Below are 18,725 nucleotides of genomic sequence, written 5' to 3'. Positions count from 1 at the left end.
TTTTTTTTTTTTTTTTTTTTTTTTTTTTTTTTTTTTTTTCCCTCTCTTATTCATACCTATCATCTTGAAAAAAAATCTAAACATTGTCATAGTCCCACGCGATCAAGATTTTCGCCTCTTTAGAGATTGCGGCACAAGAGCAACGCAAAGTTGCTGCCTGGGGGGTCAGGGCGGGCGGCGGACCTAGGGAGGGTGACGGAACCGCGCAGAAAAAATACTCGTGACTTTTTCGGGGTGCGTCTTATCCTCCGACCCAGACTTGGGTATATCGTCATGCCATGGCCCTCGGCACCTTGCCCCAGGACCCCGCAAAAGCTATACTTTTTCAAATGAATAGAAAAAAAAAATAAACAAATAAATAACGGTGAGTGATCACCATCACCCACCCCGCCGCGGCGTTCCCGTGGTGGGTCCCCATCTACACCTAGCTCGCTGACATCCTCATTTGTATACTTTTTTTTTGGTGGTATTGGAAAAAAAAAAGTGTGAGTAAGTACGAAGTAGCAAAGCGAGCAAGGTAGGTAGTGAGCGTGAGGCGCAGCCAAGCGATACTATCCCCTTTGAAGAAAAAAATACCATTCTAGAAACAAAATAAGCAGAATTCTTCTGTAGAATGCAGCATCGAAACGTCACCTATCTATCGTACTTAGCTGTCTACTGAGGAAAAGACAACCGCAGAGATCACCTCGCCACCACTGCGAATAAGGTCCTCCGAGAAAAACACAGCAGACGGCCTGACCCGAGAAAAAAAGGTGTCGATCTTGTTGCCATAAATGCCTTGAGAGGGTGGGCTTCTATTATGTGGCTCGTCTGGCTTGTCTGGATACGATTCCCGTCAGGTGGGCACCAAATATTCGTTATTGCAGAGCCATAGAGATAGGCGGCATGCCATTCTGAACTTTTTTGTTGTTGCAATACTCTGTAGTGGGCATTGGACAAGATGCTTCATGAACACAAAAAAATCAAATATGCTCCACTGTGATGCGCAACACCACACAACATTGCAGATTCCCAAAATCCTGGAACCCCGGCAGAGATGGAGAAGCAGCTGAGACAGACCATGCAATGCATGTCTCTCATTCCTCACTCTTCTCGAAGGAAGAAAAAATTCCCCGGTTGACTACTTCTACAAAAGGGTATGCACTACGTACCTTGGTATGCCGATTGATTGACGGGTCTGGGCTTGGGACCGTCGCTGATTGGAAGGTTTCCCGTTTCTCCCGTTTATTTTGGTCTGGTGGAGGTCAGCACCATTGGTTGGTTTCCCGATCCGATCCACCCCGACGCAGCGATGCAAAGCAGGTCAAGTTTGTCGATAGCTGTTTGGCTTGCTTTGCTGCAGTGCAACCACAGGACGGTGTTGGGCCAGCTTGGCCAGATATCGAATTGTGACTGCCTGGGCAATCTTTGAAATCGGTCGGGTACGGCTATGATTGTTGTAACAATATCGCCTGATACGGTGCAGTCGAGAAGTCGGTGTCAAAGTGAGTGATACATTGGATGCATGTCATCGATCAAATCTAGGTTGTAATATTCGCCAAATACAGATTTTGCATGATCTGATTCTCAACGCTGAAAGTCAATCCTCTGTCTGATTGATAGAAAAGCATTTTTAGAAAAAGACACAGACGCAAATGTTATGGAGATCTGACGCACTGCAGGACAGAACAGGGCCGCGAAGTAGAAAAATGGTGGGTGGATTGGCAAGCAGGGGGGAAGGGGCAGCCACACCCACTCCACATTACCGGCACCTGCAAGACCTCCATCTCGAAAAGGTACGTACGTAACGAATTGGCTGGGCTTTTGCGTACAACGACCAATAATGCAGCAAAAAGTGGTATTAAAAAATCCAACTTGGCGGGTAGTCTTTTCTCTTCCCATGTTGCTACCCAGATTTTGCCAAGCGCAATCTATGATACTGTGCTTCATACTTTTCCTACTTACTATGTACAGACGGGAGCCAGGGTTGACATTTTGAGTTCACTGACAGTATATGCACAGCCATAAGACTAAAGCCGCGTGTGGTCTTGTTCTTTGCCAGCCAGGCGCAAGCAGCATGTGCTAAGCTGGCCTTGTCAGCGGCGCCATGCTTGTGTTCAGAGGCCTCGCGCTTGTTATGGAAGGTGTGGCTGACGGCCGGCGGCTCTGGCTGTGTTGGGTGTATTAGCCATGTGCCATCAAAGTGGGCTTGTCGACTACTACAGTAAAAAAAAAAAAAAAAAAAAAAAAAAAAAAAAAAAAAAAAAGATACCAGAAGTTTAGTTGCAAGCGATGGGCGTGTTATGCGACGGACGGGACGCAGTCAGTAGATCAGGAACTTAGTCAGATGGGTGTGCATGGATTGCCATGGCATAAGCGTTCGTCCCAACTTCTCTTTCTCCCGTCAAGTGGAGAGCTGACAGAAAGCGGACCCAACCTGCAACCAAGATTAGATTTGGTGGACGGCGGCGTCTTTTTGCAATTAAGTGTTGATGTAATGATGTGATGAGATGGAGTCTCGGGCATTCTACGATGAACCATAATTACCTGAATGGGGGATGGAAACGAAATTGGTCTCTGTTTTATGCCTATTGCTCTTCGGAGGGATTCGTCGTATTCAAATCAGGCATGGTCCTTTGTGGAATTGAGCCTTGCGCTGCGCGTGTACCTGCTGCTTGTGTGCTACCACCACCACTATGGAAATCATCTGCACAGATCTCTGTCAAAATTGGTGCACGCCTCCAAGCTGATCACATGATTTCAACTGTTCGTCTTGCAGTTTGCAGTCAGCCCTACAGAAGAGTTCAGATGTACCACCTCGTGGAACCGTCCCAATCAAGGTGTGTGGCAGATGGATCCTGACCCGGGTTACTGTTGATCGTTTTGCCACCTTTCGACGACATTGACATTTGCAACATGAATCGATCTGGGCTCTGGGAAATGTGGGCCAACAGCCCTATTATGAACAGGCTAGGCTGCCTAGTGATGATGGCAAAGAATTATAGTGTGTAAACTACTGTAGATTCATTATTCAAGAACTAGCAAATGAAACAAAATCATCGTTGTGCGCTTGTTCGTCAATGAACGACAAAATATTTCGCCATGCATGTGCAGCCTAAATCAGGCAGAAAGCATTTGCCAGAAGGAGAAACATAACTGACTAGGTACGGTACCTACCTACCTACCTTACCTACCTACTCTCAGTACCTTTGGAGCGGCTATGAATTGGTCCGAGTCTTTTCGAGCCACGCCCCTCCTTGCGCGCCTGTTTCTTGTGTTCCGCTGTCCTCCACTCTCACTTTTTTATTCCAAAATGGAACACCCGCCAGGACAATTAGTACGTACCCCATAAGTACCGTATTACTACTAGCACCATTTGAACCCCACCAAAGCCCACCGCCCCACGCAGCCATCTTGTCTCTGTCATCTTTACCTCTTACTCTTCTGTCGAGCTCGCGAGCTCAACCTCTCACCTAGCTTCTTCCTACTCCAAAATCAGACCTCCACTGCGCCCGTTGCAAGGGTCTGCACATGCAACTTTCTCCCATCAAGCGATTGTTCTTTTTTCTCTACCCTCCCTGCATCTTTGAGCCCGGCTCCTGCAGAAGTCCTGCATTAGTCTGCATGGTCGCTCTTTATGCTACTGGCCAGTTGGCGGGCGATGGGTGTGGTGTGGAATACTGTCCCACTGGCGTGGTATCGAGGCTGCTGCTGCCTTAGATCTCTTTCTGGTCGCATGCGCTGTGCCGATGACGATGCTCACCATCGAAACCTAGCCCAGCACTGCACGGCATACCAAGCCCACTTCCAATTCTGCAAACCATGTAGCTAGGTACTGCGCTGAACTGATGCACCACCATTCGATGGCTTGCGAGGCCCTTGGACTAAGTAGTCTAAGTTACAGGGTATAGAAAGGCACCATGCCTTCCACCTTTCGATCTCGTGATCCCTTCTCTCGTTCCCTTTCTGTCCATCCTCAAGAAAAACAGTCATCGCCGTTGCATTCTCTTCTTTTCTTATCATTTCCTTTGGCATTTTAGCCGTTTTGGCATCCCTTTGTTTCCTTTGCCTACCACCGCCCTCGTTTTATACCAATTTTCCTAAAAAAAAACGCCTTTAGACTAGGTTCCCTTTGCATATCAGTTGATAGCCAATTCGCTTCTACTCTCCTATCCTCAAAACAAACAAAAAGACATACACCCTTCAACCAAGATCCGAGGCATCCGTCTCCTTCCGGCCCCCAATCTGCCCACTGCCACCTTTCATCACAACGGTGCCATATTCAATTTGACTTGGGACTTTTTCAGTGCATATTGAACCTTTGGTGCCACATATCAACCTCGCACCCTGGTCCGCCTTGCTCCTGCTGCTGCCTTGGGCTTTTTCATACGACACATACTTTCTCGCCAAGTCTGCCTGCTTTTGCCTGCATACCTGGCTGCTGCTGGTGCAACAGCTTGCTATTTCTACCGCGTCCAACGCACGCATTCATTAGCTTCTATTCTTTCATTCATTCACGGTTCCTCCAAGATATTCAGACGCCATGTGTTATCAGTTGACCGAGTTGTACTCTTCGTGCCGGTGCTTGTACTACCAACATGCTGTAGATCGATGCTCGAGTTATGGCCGCCGCGGCCATAGCATTCAGCAGAGAACTATCTATGTTGGTTATGCATGTGCCGTCCACTCACAAGGTCACTACAACACCTCATACTCTGGGAACGAAAGGTATTCCGACTCGGGATACTACAGCAACCAATCAACAACCAAGAGTTCCTCGAGTCGGTACAGGTGAAGAGTGCTGTCTTCGGTGATGGGCTGTTCTCCGGGCCATCCGCCTTTGGCACCTTTTGAGCTGGGTCATTGGATCAGCTACCTATTCTCTCTCCCCGCAATATCCGTTTCCGTGAACAGACCCTTGTCGCAGCTCTCACTTCTTCTGGCAAGGCATCGTCAAAGCCAGCCAGCCTCTGCGCCTTCATAGAAGCGACAGAGTCCACAACATACTGCACCCGGGCTGATCAGGGTCGACTTGTGGGAAGAGCCTGCTTAAGCCCCCGCCAGGAAGCAGCCAATCCATTCTCGAAGACGCAGAACAACAGACGGGAGAAACGACGGCAAAGCGGAAGGACGCCGGTCAACAAAAGCGAAAACTCGGGGCTTTTTGTGACCGAGCAGCTTTCCCTATCTCTTCCCAGAGATCAAAAAATCACACACCACCAAGATCAGGTCTCGCGATTTCTCAGCATGGTCATCAATTATTGGACCGTATTCACTTATTTTTCGATCGACACATACACATAGAACTCCTTTTCACCTTTTTTTCGGCAAGCGAGCATAGCGATCAGCGGCACCTTTCATCAGCAATTCAACACCATAGTTAATACACACCACACCATTGTCACCAACCTCAAAAGTACGATTTCATGGTTTCCGGAATGCACGAAGCGTCACGCCAAGCGAACGATCATTGATTCAACGACTAAGACGCGTCTACAAATCCTTTTTTCAGTCCTGGATGCGGCTTCGGTCTGATCTTTTGCAAAAAAACAACAAAACCATTTGCCCATTTTCCTTTAAGACAATGGTTTGGTGGTGATTTTCTTTCTTCTTTTCTTGTTCACATCATGTTGTTTCTTCCACTACTTTTTGACCTTGCATTTGTTTGAGCGGGAAAGGATATACCAGGCGTTTGGGTACGGGAAATACCGGCAGCGAGGTTTGGTGTTTTCGCGCTGGTTCGGCGGTTGTTGACTTTTTGTTTGAGGTTTTCTTTTTAGTTTTGTTTTGCTTCTGTTTTGTTTTTGTTTTTGTTTTCGTGTTTTCTTGTTTTCTTGTTCTTTTTATCGCCCTCTCTTCTCAGCACTTTCCTCTCGACGAGCGAAAGCCAGGATGTTGCTCTGGTCGATTATCCAGAAGGTTGTACCTTTTTTTTTTTATATATACACACTACCCCTACACTGGTTTGTAGGGACGGCCGGCAGAGCCGCGGGCCAGGACAGGGGCAACTCCGGCCTGGCTCGGCAGAGGAATGGCAGCAATTGCACTATTAGAAAAACAGTCTGGAACGCTTCTTCTCATGCATTTGCAGTACATTCCTTTGCGGTCGGTTTCTTTTGTACTGAGATCTCGACTATATTGCATACTCCATCCCCAGAGGACTCACGGCTGGACGGCGACCAGCGCAAGAATCTGCTCATAGCCGGTTCTAGGGCGGACCTTCTGAACTGGACGACATCCGGGGAACTTGAGGACAGGTGTCAATGTATCAGTCCATTGCTAGCCTTGCTGGACAAATCTACACCCTAATTAGGATATTACAAAAGAATCACATCGTGTCTTCTGTGCAAGTGATTAATTTGTTAGGATCACTATCGATGTATCATATTGAGTGATTGGGGGAGTTTTTTTTCTCCCCCAACTCCTATTACATTTCCCACGTGGTATTGCTAGGAAAATAAGGCGCAGCCGGTTTCTCACACCAGCCGGGAGGATCATACGGGGTTCGATTTTGTGCTCCCATCTGCGGGGATGCTACCCGCAACTTTGCTCCCGTCAGGAAGGGGGGTGTAGCACTTAAAAGGCAAAATGACAACTTGGGACTTTTCTTCGCTGGGGTGAGCCACCCCCGAGGGATCATTAAGCTACAGGAAGAGGCTTGGGCCGGGGGACTCCTAAAAGGACAGTCATTCTTTTGTTTTCCTTTGCCGGCATTCCTGCGCCGGTAAACTTGGGAAAGTATATGACGAAACTCTTAGAGAAAACTCCGAACTGTTCTAGCCCTTGATAAGCTGTTTAACTCCTTTCCCTCCTCCCCTTTGCACAACATCTAAGATCATATTCTTCATTACCAGTTCCATGATCACAGGACAAATTTAGAACTAAAGCGGGTATGGATGAGATCTAATTGGATTCTCCTTTTTTTCCCTATTCTCTCACATGCACAGTTCTTTTTTTTTTTTCTTTTTTTTTTTTCTTTCTAATAAGTCTTCGTCAAAGATTCTCCGTTTTGTCTGCGGGATAGTATAGGTCAGGCTGGGGCTTGTTTTTTTTTTTTTTTTTTCTGTGGTGGTGGCACGCCAAAAGTCAGCCTTGTGGCTCCAGTATTGTAGATGCAGTCTCGCTGGCTGCGCTAAGCAGCCAATCGTGCGGCGGACCATGATGCACGCCCCCAAAAATAGTAATATGCCAAGCTATTCTTTTTTTCCCCAAAAGGTCGGTTAGGATCTGGCATGGATGGGATGGGTGGGAAGTTTTTTTAGTGGTGTTGTGGGTAACCCTGTCAAGCCTGTAATCGGGATGAGAATGATGAGTGGGTGTGTGGGTGGTGGTCACGGCAGGTCACGACGTAAAAAAGAAAAGAAAATAATGATACAGCGTTTGACAGCCTTGAAAGGTACCCCAAAAGTACATTGTATAGAGGGAAGAAAGATGGTGGGGTCTAAATTTGATACCTCCAATCTCACAGCGATCAGATGCAGTCAGGGTTCCAAGATGACTACTTTTTTTTCTTTGTCGATGGGATTTCTCCAATTCTTTCCGTGCTGGGGGATTTCCCCAACTGCGTTTCCCTCGTCACTTTTTCCAAAGCCAACACCCAACACTGATGATGAACGGGGGCAAGTAGGTAAGCATTCTAGTAATGGAAAGATTGGGTTGTTTGGTTGGTGAGCCGATCTTTTTTTTTTTTTTTTTTTTTTTTTTTCAACTGAGATTTGGCCTTTCTTGTTCCGCGCCACCCCTTTTGCAAAAACCAAAGCCTCGTTACACGCACCGCTGTGGTTTAGTGCAGGGCCGTTTCCGAAGCAGATTAGACTAGGCAGTGAATGTTGAGAAAGAGGCGCAATTCAGATAGTCTCGTATAGGTCTTTGTGAAGGATTCACAAGACCCTAGAGGACAACAGAGCCGACTCGAGGAGAGTCAATTGGGGGCGGCCTACATATGACTTCATTTACTGTGTGGCAGACATGTTTCTGGGATTCCGGCTCGGGAATTAAAGGGGAAGCGAGGAATAAAAGCTGGGTCGAGGCTGAAATACACCAAGGCGCCGCTCCCATCCTGGTGACATGTTGTCAGTTACCGTGGGAGTAGGATCACTTTGCTTTTTGGATCATTCCCCGACCGCCGGCAATGGGAAAACAAAAAGGGTCTTACCCGAAAGGAACCGAGGCGTAGTGGAGAATAAACGAAAGTATAGGGCCGCGCCGAATCGCAAAGTTGCTCCGTGCCTCGATTCGAATTTCGGGTACCGCGTATTTGGCTGACCCGAAAGGATCGCGGACAATTTTTTACGCGCCTTGAATGACTGCAAACTATGGACTAACAAGTCAAGCCAAGTCACCTTAGGCACTCGTGTATTACAAATGTGGGGGCGGCTGGGCTGTTTTAAGGCAATAATTGAAATTCGTCATTAGACGCGATCATGCCGGTGTTCTGCCTCGATCCAGCCTCAATGCTGCCTGGGCGATATTTGGATGCGCCCTATGCAGATTAAATCCGGTGCCCGCCTCGGAAGCGAGGCAATCAAACGACACCGTAATTCTGCATACATACCGTAAATGGGCAGCAGGTTCACAAAGCACTGTCCAGCCGGAGGAAGGAGGGGCGTGCCGGAACAAGCCGGTGCTCAGGTCTAAAGTGGCGGGCGAACCAGACGGACTTTGTTGATACCCGAGGCTTGACGCCTTAAGGCGGCGCGGCGCTTTTTCATTTTTTTAATATTTTTTTTAAATCATGTCCTTCTCTCTGTTGGCACCCTGGAGTGGGGGTGGCTCGGGAACGTTCAAATACAATCTTGCAGTATCGTAAGGAAACGACCACCAGCAAACGACTGACTGCTGAAGTGCGAGAAAAAAAGCCCCTTCAAACAGTCATTCGCGACTATTTTTGGCCATTTCCCCCATGTTACGAATACGCGTAAGTTTGTTTTCGCGGAATCGTCCTTTGGCCCTCGGTGGTGGCGGCGGCGGGCGATTTAGGTGGTGATTTGTCAAGGCAACCCTTACTCTTTCTTACTTTGGCAGTGGTAGCACATGTGTCCTCGATCTGCATCTCGGTCAAAAGAAAGCTTTATATAAAGTTGCTTAAAAGCGCTTACTCACCACACAAGTCCCAACAACATTCATGCCGCGTCTGAGGCCGACCTACATCATCGTGCTTTGATCTTGAACGAGATAGTAGTAACGATGCCCAGGAACAAATAGTAGAGAGCTGGGAATTATATTTGGTCACGGCCAATGCCGTTCCCTACTGTCCGATACCATATATCCAGTTCTTCCAAAGAAGCTAATATAATATATCGCTGTTGTGTGTCATATTTGTCAGAGGCAAAGGAGAGAGAAAAGAAAGAAAGAAAAAAAGAAGCTTTCGTAGCTCCCAGGGGAAGCTACAAACTTGCGGATATCTCTTTTTTGGGAAAGAAATTTGAATTTACTGGTAAAGTCTTTATTTGTTGCAAGGTGGAAAGGTGAAGGGGTGATATCTGAAAAGTAGGTACCTATGCTGTTAGCGGTATCCCAATTCAATCCAGGAGTTTAATGAGATGAAATTTCTTGGTGATTGGTCTTCATGAGCTTGGAAGTGATGGCGACTTTTGATTAACGCCTGGGATGAGATCAATACGCGCATCTCATTCTCAGATAAAATAACATCAAACTTTTTCTATGCAGCCAGTCTGTCAAGCGTACGGTAGGTATGGTGTGAGGCAACAAAATGATCAAGCACTGAAAGTTGAGGTGAAACAGGTCGTTTGGGTGGATATTGTTGGGCGGGAAGTGGGCCAGAGTCTGATCCGCCCGGACAACCACAGTGGAGGGGCTAAGCTAGTTCATCGCTACCTAAGGTTTAATTGAAGCGCGTCAACAAGTCCTTGTCACGCGTCTGATGATGTTTAATTCCCATCAACCATCAACAAATGCTCACATATTTCTACGATTTCCTCTTGAGCATCAATGCAAACAAGCATCAATCAGTAGTTTTCACAACTAAAGCTTTTAGACATTACTGGCAAGTAAGGGCCTTTAAATATGTCCAAGTCATCCTCTGTCCCTTCGGCCCAGGACTACCTGGAAAGGGCAAGGATGTACTATCACGACCAGAACGCGGAGAAGGCCAAAAACTATTTCGAAAAGGTGCGTACCTCTGGCCCAAAATCGACTGCATATCTGTTTATACCGGACTGGCTAACAATATACCTGCCCTTGGCACACCCACTTCCACCCTGAAGGCCTGTCTAAGCTGCCCTTGCCATAAAAAAGATCGGCTGGCGAGGAGGGAGTACGTGATACAATGTCAGGCTAAGGGCCTCAATCCTGAACCGACTCATTACGTTCGCGACTATGGATGCTCCTGCAAGGATCTCATGCAAGAGCTCACTAGGGGCCTCCATGGCCTCAACAAGCGATCTGTTTCCCAGCTCGCTTCCCGTCCATGTGTTTGCAAGACCAAATCGGACTCGACAAGAAGCTTGCGTCCCTGTCACGATAACCTGCACATAGGCGCCATAGATGGGATCAGTGCTTGCTACGAGCTTATGGGAGACTTTGAGGCATCTTTCAACGCTGCTCTGATTATGATTCACAAGGCACCCATGAGACCAGAGGTTCGTTGAAAATGGTGTATTATGGCACTATTATGACTGTAGTCTACTAACTTGGAAAACACGCTTGTAAAAGGGATACTTGAGAGCCGCCAAACTTGCTACGAAAATCAAGCCGGATCGTTATAAAATGTCGGAACTGCACATGTCGGCGGCAGACGTCCGCCGATCCATTTGCAGACACGGGCTTGCCAACATGCCTCTTGATAGCAAGCATGACAGTAACAAAGACAAGGCAGGTTCCATTTCAACTTTACCAAACCTCTTCTCAAAACCCACCTTAACTAACACCATCATGTAGTATCAATTGCTCAAGCGACTTTTGTCCTCGCACAGCAGAGCAGATCCGGTCGCTCGTCTGCCAGGGGAATTACTTATCATGATTATGTCACATTTTCAACTTAAAGACAAGCTGTGAGTCAGCCCGATATTGGTTCCAGGAAGGGATTCCTCAAGTCAAATTGCCGTCCATTTATATTGACATGTCAATGCTACTTATCCAGTGCCTGTCAGCGCGTTTCCAGGTCTTGGTCTGACTTTGTGTCGTCTCCTGCCGCCTCGAGTTTATGGCAGCATCTTGATTTTGACAGTCAATCCAAGCCATCGATAGCAGCCTTGGGCAGGATTTTTCGACTTTCAAATAGCATCCGTGACGGCAAGATCGTACCGACAACAAAACATGTCAGAATCAGGGACTGGAATAATTTCTCGCTTGATAAAAACAAGCTAGCCATGATAACCAGATTGCCATACCTCGAGGTGCTTGAGGTGCGACAAGGTCCCATACAGCGCCCAAAGAGCAGCTATAGGGGCCCTGCTGGCAACGGAATAGTATATGATCCGCCGCCCTTTCCTGACGCTGCCACCATGAAGCACCTAAAGCGGCTGGCCCTGGAGAGCTTTGAGCCGGGGTCCCGGAATTCAGAACCTGATCGTAATATCTGGAAGGTCCTGGCAACTGTTGCACCGTGCCTGGAGACGATCGAATTCTGCGGCTACAACAGGCCTTTATTCGTAAAACCGTTTCCCAAAGTCAAGGTCCTCAAACTCTCAATGAAGCCTGGAGGCAGGCCTGCAAATATTCGGTTTGTGAGTGGATTGCTTTCTCCTCGGGAATTTTCGGCTGCTTTCGCTCGTTTTATTCCAGAGGCCAGTTTCAACTAACTCAAAAGTGGTGCATAGGCACAATTCAATGAGACCTTTCCAAATCTGGAACAATTATACCTCGACGTTGCTGTCGTCCATGGTACAGCCGTCGACCCAGGGTCCCTTCCGAAGCTCAAAACCCTCGTCATTGGCTGCCTTATCCCGGGCTTCGCAGATACCGACGACCCTGTGGTCGGCCGTCGAATATTTCCCACTCTTCCCCCGACGCTCCGTGTCCTTGACCTGGGCCTGAGCTCCTATTCGCTCGTCAAAGAGATCCTCTTTCATTACCCAGAGCCGCTGGAGCGGCCAACGCTCTCTCACCTCGAGGTCTTTCGCCTGCTCGATAACGACTACGACGCGGATGCAGTGCTCGAGGTGCTCAAGCCCAGCATGGAGGCAGGGTCGCTCCGGGTCATGGACGTGGCGCTGCCCCGGAGCCCCACTGGCGCTCTGGTCGACAGGCTCGGTTACGAAGCGGCCATCGCGGCGACGGTGGACCAGTTCGCGGGCCCGGACCTGCCGCTGTCGTCCCTCACCACCGTCGGCATCCCTAGGTACGTGACGAGGAACATGCGCTCGTACCACTCCACCCATACCACGCGGCCCTTTGTCGACTGGGTCGCAAAGTTCCCCAACGTCGACACGGTCCGCTTCTACCCCGAGGCCATCGAGAACGCGGCAGAGGCCATGATCGGGCTGGTCAAGCTGCCCGGTGTCAAGACCATCTACCAGAATTGTCTAAAAGGGGTGCTGCGCGACGAGGTGTTGGCTTTGGCTGGGGAGGTTGGGGTGCGCATCGTCGATACCCCCGATGCATGGTTCCCGGCTCAGTTTCCGTATGTGTTTGAGGATGGGGACAGTACTGGGAGAAAGTAGAGATACTTAGTATCGTCAGTCTACTGTTGGTGGAGAAGTGTGGTATGGCCATTATCACCGGTTTAATATGTTGAAATTGTATAGGATGTGGCAGTTGAATGAATTGGTTTTATATAGACCCTTCCCGACTGCCTTGTTGTCATAAGACCTGTCGATGGAATTCGAGTATTGACCACGACAACTCATCTCGATAAGCCTGCGCTAAATAACATGCGTCTCACAATGGCAACAGCTGGTATAGAACTCGATGTGAATCTTGTCGCTGTATGTCCGATATACTCCTCCCCTTGCTATCCTTTCTCATATCAACACATTCATATGTATTCTTTTTCCACTTTTCGCAGGTGGGCATACATTGCTAACTAACTCAATTAGCTGCATCAAGCTCTTCTTTAAACCTGTTTCAATCAGACCTTTGAGTTGTCGATAGCAGACCATATTTGACCGTTTCACGTCATTCTTGATGACATCAACACTGCGTTTTGTTGTTCTCAAGGAGAATCCTTTCAGTTTTTTTTTTCCCCTTGTCCACAACCAAACGCATTTGAAGCCAAGTCCAATATGGAGAGGCAATGCAAAAGTGAAGTTGTGGAATAGCGTTTCGAGATGCTAACGCCATAGAGAGGTGGTTCTATAAAAGAACCTACCGACACCAGAGTATCCCGCCGAGCCCAAGGAGGACACGGCTAATCTTTTCTTCAAAAGAATTCGCAGCCGAAACGTACGGGAGGTTCGTAGAGTAAGACTCTGTGAGAAGAGAGAGAGAAAAAGAAAAAGGCTGACTGTTTCGTGCTCAAAAGATGCCATGAGCTCCAGATACTGCAAAAAAAATTGAAAGATCAACTTCACATTCGCCAAAAGCATAATGTTCTGGCCGAAAAAGGAAAAAAAAAAAAAAAAAAAATGTTTGACGACCGTGTAAAGGGCCGTCATGCCAAGGCGCCACAGGCTGACAACCCTTAGGCGTAGGTGATGTGGACGTTGTGAGAGCCCTGCTTCCTGCCGCTGACCCAAATAACAAACTGGGGCGATGCGCCCGAGGGTATCATCTCGATCTCGTAGCTGAACTTTTTGAACTTTTTGCCCTTGGAGTTGGACCACGCCTCGAGGTCGCTGGGCCGGACGTCGAGCGTGAAGCTCATCTTGCAGTTGAGCTTGACGCAGTCTTCCTTGCGGGTCGGCGGCTTCTCTCGGTCACAGTGGTACAGCTCAATTTCCATACAGGGCTTGAGTCCCGTGTCTGGGTTGAGGAGCTCGTAGAACTTGTGGCGGACGGGCTTTTTGCTCGATACGCTTTGTCCCTGTTTGTGTTGGTCATTGTTGTTAGAACCAACTTATGGCAAACGGTTCTTATGCTTGGTTTTAACACGGAGTGACTGCAGGGGAAAATGTGCTCACCTTTTTCAGAAACCACTGCATTTGATTAATGGCAAGATGGGTGAGCTCTTGCTTGCCCCATTTCTTGTCTTCTTCCAAGTGCTTGCCTTCTTTGAACTCTTCACGAAAGACTATTCCAAGACTATCACGAGAAACAGTGGATGTGACGAGGATTCGTGTGTTAGCTGCCGGCAAGCTGCTCTCCGAAGTCAGGAAGCCCTTAATGACGGCGCCGCGACAGATTGCAGTGCGGCTGCAAAAGGTAGTATTGATGTTAGCGCTGTCTCTGTTTGTGTTTTTCACCGTTTTCGCTTCAATGCTTGTGAGCATCCATGTAGGACTCACGGCTTCATTCCAGTAGATTGCATGATAACAATACCCGAATTGGCATGGAGGGCATCAAGGTGATGATAGAGATACGGGCTGCCTCCGAGGCCACCAACAAGAATGATGCCCTATCGACACAGATTAGATCTCAGCCCAGAAGTCAGCGTCTAATATCGATTGTAGCCTATCTGCTTCAAGGCCAACTTACATTGACCTTCCCATGCTTGCGTGTAGTCAGATCAATTTGCTCCTTCACCAACTTGTCGATACCAGCAAAGGACGCCTTGAAAGTTGACTCGACAAGCTTGCTGATAGCCGCCACGGTCAAAGTCAGCAGATGCACTTGTGAAGAATCGGGGTGATAGCCAATAGCTGTTTCAACTTACGATGAGAGAAACATGCGTCCATTTTTGATGTGTGGCTCCCTGGACGTGTCCGTAAAGTTGTCCGAGACAATAAAAGCCTCCCAGGGGATGCGGACGATGAACTCTTGAGCACTGCCCGGCTTGAACTGTGGCTTAATGCCGGTTTCCCATTCTCCCTTGAGGAGCTCTTTGATGTTAGACGTGGTCAGGTTGAGGAATCCTGCTCCGAGTCTGTCTTTGCAAATCTTTTCGAATTCTGCATCGACGAAAGCACCACCGCAAAGAGCACCTGGATGATTGGACTGTTAGCACTACCCGCGATTTTACGTGTCGGTATGTATGGTTATATCTATAGGTGTGTGGGAGTACCTTTGCCTTCAATGGCCTCACTCATCTTGATCGGCTTTGCTTGGTCAATCTTGTAGGTTATTAGATCCTACGGTAGCAGTATTAGTATCAAATCCCCAGTAAAAAAGAAGAAGTTTGCCTAATAGCACGGCAGCATCATTTTACCACAGTACCACCTCCAGCGTCACAGATGGTATAAATTCCACCCTTGTCAACTTTGCGCCCAGTGTCAGTCAGAGTTGCCAAGGCAGCTGCCTCTGGCTCCGGAACAAAAGTCAAAGTGGTTGGACCAGCAGCACGCTTGTCTAAGATACCAGCTTTCTTAGCAGCCTCTTCCATTGCCTGGCGAGCATAACCCTTCCAGATGGCGGGAACAGTCAGCACGACGTTGAACTGCAAAGCATTCACAACTAGCTCGCTGCGGCTTCTGACGATGGTGTCGATGGTGTGCTTCCACAGCACTCTGAGGTAGTCGGCGATGACGTCGACGGCCGTTTTGTTGTGCGTCTTCAAAAAATTGCGACTCTGGGCCAGAATGCTCGACGAACGAAGACTGCTTGAAAGATCCTCATCCTTTAGTAGAAGCAGCTTGAACCACTTGATGGGCTTGGCATCCGCGGGAACTTCAAAGCCACATAGGGCCTCGCCGTCCTTGTAAAAGAGCTCGGATGGAGCCTTGCCCTCTTCTTTGCCTGTTCCGGGCCAGTTGTAGATGATGTTGATGGAGTTTATATCCTCCGCGAGTTCAGGTAGAGTTGCCCAAGCAACGCCAGAGTATCTATAGGGAACATACGTCAGTTGGTATTGTGTTTGATAGGAACAAGCTAGAGGACAGGTGTGATTGAGGGGACTGTACGTGGTTCCAAAATCAATGCCAATCACCAAGGTTGCATCGTCAGCGCCGGCCTCATCATCTCCGGAGTCACGGCCGTCTCCCTCCCAAGATTCCTCAGATTCCGAATCCGAAAAGTGGGTAGGACGAGGCCGCTTGAGTGGCATGTTTGGCTGCTAGATGAATGAAGTTATATTACGCCGGCGATCTGAATGCTGAGAAGATAGACTAGGTAGCTACCTAGCTGTTTGCTGTTAGCAAAGAGGCTGGGGGAGAAAGAGTCGGAGTAGATTGTGTACTGTTGTTGCCGGTAGAGAAGGCATAAGATGTACAAAAAGTGGAGAAATTGCTGCAAGCTGACCTTGAAGTGAAGTACGAGCCATGTTTGTATTTTCCCAAGTGAGAGGGAACTGAGTTGGAACTGAGTTGGCATCTGCTGCGAGAATGAAGTATTCTGCCGGTTTCGCCTCAGTTTTAATCCCTTCACGATCCACAAACAACCACCGTACCTTGTCTTTGATAATTGGTCCCAAATAGAAACCAACGGCACCTACTGTTCAGACTTTACTCTAATATGCCTTCTTTTAGTCTTACTTTTATTTGTTGAAAAAATTGAAAATGATACAGTCAGACTTCCCTGGCAAGCAGCATCACAACTAACTGCCATTTTTGCGAGTTCGGTCACCATGCCGAGCGACGAGAAACATGGTGCTGCTGTGCACAGGAAGCCTCGCCAAAACACTGGATTATCCCGCAGCGTAGCGCCAGGCCTTCACGACAATCCCATCAAGATTGAAGATGAAGGGATGAGCCCTTCTCGTATCAAGAATGAGGATGAAGACATAAACCTCGTGTCTGTTGCCAATACAGACGAGTCCGATGTTGAAAACTTCTCAACAGTACCAAGCAGCCCTCTAAACGACCATAAGCTTATCGAAGGCGAAAACTATTTTAATGCGCTCGTCGATGAAGCTCCAACCAGGACTAAGGACCGCTCCATGAGCAATGTCCCTCACTCAGCTGCCGAGAACTTTGATATGAATTCTGCTACCAACGTCGAAAGCTCAATGCTAGACATCCCCGAGCCTCTGTCTTCCAGTCCGCTGGGATCCGAGGCCACCACTATCTACGAGGCCAAAGTCTTTGGTATGGACTCCTCTCCTGAGGCAAATCAGAACCAAGCCAAGAGACCACTGGAAGACACGGGCTCGGAGCAGCAGGACAAGAAGCAGAAACAAGATGAGCAGTTTCACCCCTCACACTCCGAGGATATAATACAACGGCGACTGAATGAAGATCTCAAAGTTCAACGCCACTATCGGCTGAGGGCGGAGTGCAAGATCCAAGGCCTGGAAAAAGAGCTGGGAATTCTACGGGACGGGCTAGACACCGCCCAGGAAAAGATTGGGATCTGGCACGACAAGTCGGACGAGCTACAGGGAGTTCTGGACGAAACTGTTGATGAACTACGCAAGGCAAAGAAGGAATGCATTTCGGCAAAGCAGCAGAAGACTAAAACAGAGAACAAACTAGCACTGCTTGAAAAAAAATTCCAGCGACTACATGATCAGCTGGCAGCATCCAAGGAGGAAGCTGCCGCAGCAGTTACTGCCCTTTCTAAAGAGAAAGAAGCTAAAGATTCGGTCGAGAGAGACATGAAAGAAAATATTAAAGCATTGCAGTACGAGAAACACCAGCGAGAAGCGGCCGAGCAGGAGGCTAGCGAGTTCAAAAAACGTTGGAAACAGACCGCCCGCAAGCTGGATCGCAACAACAAGCCTAAGCAAGTACCTCACCAGGTCAGCGATCAGCACCTGGTTGAAGAGTTGGGAAAGCTCAGGTACAGAATCAGCAACTTTGCCGTGACTCATTTCGATGGAAAGCCTCTGCACCATCAGAAGCCTGCTCTGCATGTTACGGAGAGACTGGACAAGCTAACCTCGGCCGATGCTGGAGCATGGGGTTATCTTCAGTCAGCGACCCACTGTCCCAGTATTGTCCAAGCTTGCATATGGAATGAACTCCAGCAAAAGGTGTTCGACAGCTTCCTTTGGGCAGAGAGATGCAGTGATCATCTTTCTGACCTCGTTGCTGGCATGAAGATGCGTGAGTCTAAATGAAACCAAAACGCCGATCGCATCCAGGCAGCATTGGTCACTGGATTTAACTCCCGTATTCTCGATTCTTATTACTAATCTCTGTTATCATAATAGACAGTGGGGACTACCTAAAATCATCGGATAATAACTTCGTCTTCCATGAATGGCGTGCCAAGACGGCCAATCTAATGATCGACATGACGGCTGGCTTTCCCACACTGTCTAAAAACATGGAAAAAGAGAAGAACACCATAGCGGATGAGTTGGGGAAGCAGCTTGCACCCTTCCGCAGGTCTCAGGTGCGAGGATCCTTTGGTAAGGAACTCCATGCTATCGTCGACCAAGCTACAGCACTCGATATGGAGATGAGCAGGCAGTTGGCACATCTGAAATGGTGGCATCCAGATTTTGGACGTGGCAACTGCCCATTCGACGAGGAGACCATGGTGCTGGACAAAGGTGACAATTACTCAAATAGAGCCGACAGGGTGCTGCTCGTGGTGGCGCCGGGCCTCAAGAAGTGTGGCCGATCGACGGGCGAGGATTTTGACCGAGAGAGCGTGCTGCTCAAGGCGGAGGTGACTTGTGATCTTGCACCGTTGTGGGAAGTCAATCCACGTCGGTAAGCCTTGAAAGCTCCCAAGGTAGTAGGGGACTCCCGGGGAGGAGGGGAGGGGGGTTGTTTGCCAGCCACTAAGACGCTTCATTCAACTTTACCAAATCAAATAAAAAAGTATAGGATATGGGAAAGATGAGGTGGAAGCATGATTGCCGG

General features: G+C 48.4%; 8 protein-coding genes across 8 annotated transcripts; 3 read left to right on the top strand and 5 right to left on the bottom strand.

The window, feature by feature from the left end:
• Positions 1-1,224: 1,224 nt before the first annotated feature.
• PgNI_08544 (uncharacterized protein) lies at positions 1,225-1,425 on the bottom strand (the record flags this gene model as incomplete). The annotated part of the gene is made up of 1 exon (XM_031128540.1): positions 1,225-1,425. A coding segment is annotated over one exon (201 nt), but the record flags the coding sequence as incomplete, so codon positions are not given.
• Positions 1,426-4,182: 2,757 nt separating this feature from the next.
• Positions 4,183-4,467, bottom strand: PgNI_08543 (uncharacterized protein; the record flags this gene model as incomplete). The annotated part of the gene is made up of 2 exons (XM_031128539.1): positions 4,183-4,377; positions 4,414-4,467. The coding sequence occupies 2 exons, from the start codon at positions 4,465-4,467 to the stop codon at positions 4,183-4,185; spliced, it is 249 nt and encodes an 82-aa protein (XP_030979224.1).
• Positions 4,468-4,522: 55 nt separating this feature from the next.
• PgNI_08542 (uncharacterized protein) lies at positions 4,523-4,774 on the top strand (the record flags this gene model as incomplete). Its single annotated transcript, XM_031128538.1, has 1 exon — positions 4,523-4,774. One exon carries the CDS (start codon positions 4,523-4,525, stop codon positions 4,772-4,774), a length of 252 nt encoding a protein of 83 aa, XP_030979223.1.
• A 254-nt stretch (positions 4,775-5,028) lies between these two features.
• PgNI_08541 (uncharacterized protein) lies at positions 5,029-5,378 on the bottom strand (the record flags this gene model as incomplete). The annotated part of the gene is made up of 3 exons (XM_031128537.1): positions 5,029-5,163; positions 5,197-5,254; positions 5,371-5,378. 3 exons carry the CDS (start codon positions 5,376-5,378, stop codon positions 5,029-5,031), a joined length of 201 nt encoding a protein of 66 aa, XP_030979226.1.
• Positions 5,379-5,934: 556 nt separating this feature from the next.
• On the bottom strand, positions 5,935-6,225 carry PgNI_08540 (uncharacterized protein; the record flags this gene model as incomplete). Its single annotated transcript, XM_031128536.1, has 2 exons — positions 5,935-6,025; positions 6,146-6,225. Coding segments are annotated over 2 exons (171 nt in total), but the record flags the coding sequence as incomplete, so codon positions are not given.
• A 3,661-nt stretch (positions 6,226-9,886) lies between these two features.
• On the top strand, positions 9,887-12,665 carry PgNI_08539 (uncharacterized protein). The gene is made up of 6 exons (XM_031128535.1): positions 9,887-10,110; positions 10,206-10,580; positions 10,654-10,737; positions 10,879-10,991; positions 11,081-11,666; positions 11,760-12,665. Exons 1-6 carry the CDS (start codon positions 10,006-10,008, stop codon positions 12,600-12,602), a joined length of 2,106 nt encoding a protein of 701 aa, XP_030978631.1. The 5' UTR covers positions 9,887-10,005; the 3' UTR covers positions 12,603-12,665.
• Positions 12,666-13,561: 896 nt separating this feature from the next.
• PgNI_08538 (uncharacterized protein) lies at positions 13,562-16,018 on the bottom strand (the record flags this gene model as incomplete). The annotated part of the gene is made up of 8 exons (XM_031128534.1): positions 13,562-13,903; positions 14,001-14,232; positions 14,325-14,434; positions 14,515-14,614; positions 14,693-14,960; positions 15,041-15,107; positions 15,185-15,797; positions 15,876-16,018. 8 exons carry the CDS (start codon positions 16,016-16,018, stop codon positions 13,562-13,564), a joined length of 1,875 nt encoding a protein of 624 aa, XP_030978632.1.
• Positions 16,019-16,537: 519 nt separating this feature from the next.
• Positions 16,538-18,576, top strand: PgNI_08537 (uncharacterized protein; the record flags this gene model as incomplete). Its single annotated transcript, XM_031128533.1, has 2 exons — positions 16,538-17,957; positions 18,065-18,576. 2 exons carry the CDS (start codon positions 16,538-16,540, stop codon positions 18,574-18,576), a joined length of 1,932 nt encoding a protein of 643 aa, XP_030978744.1.
• Between the last annotated feature and the right edge of the window lie 149 nt (positions 18,577-18,725).

This window comes from Pyricularia grisea, assembly GCF_004355905.1.
Source record: "Pyricularia grisea strain NI907 chromosome V map unlocalized Pyricularia_grisea_NI907_Scaffold_6, whole genome shotgun sequence".
Lineage (NCBI taxonomy): Eukaryota > Fungi > Ascomycota > Sordariomycetes > Magnaporthales > Pyriculariaceae > Pyricularia > Pyricularia grisea.
The sequence above is the reverse complement of the archived record's forward strand: the minus strand, read 5'-3'. Positions and strand labels throughout refer to the sequence as shown.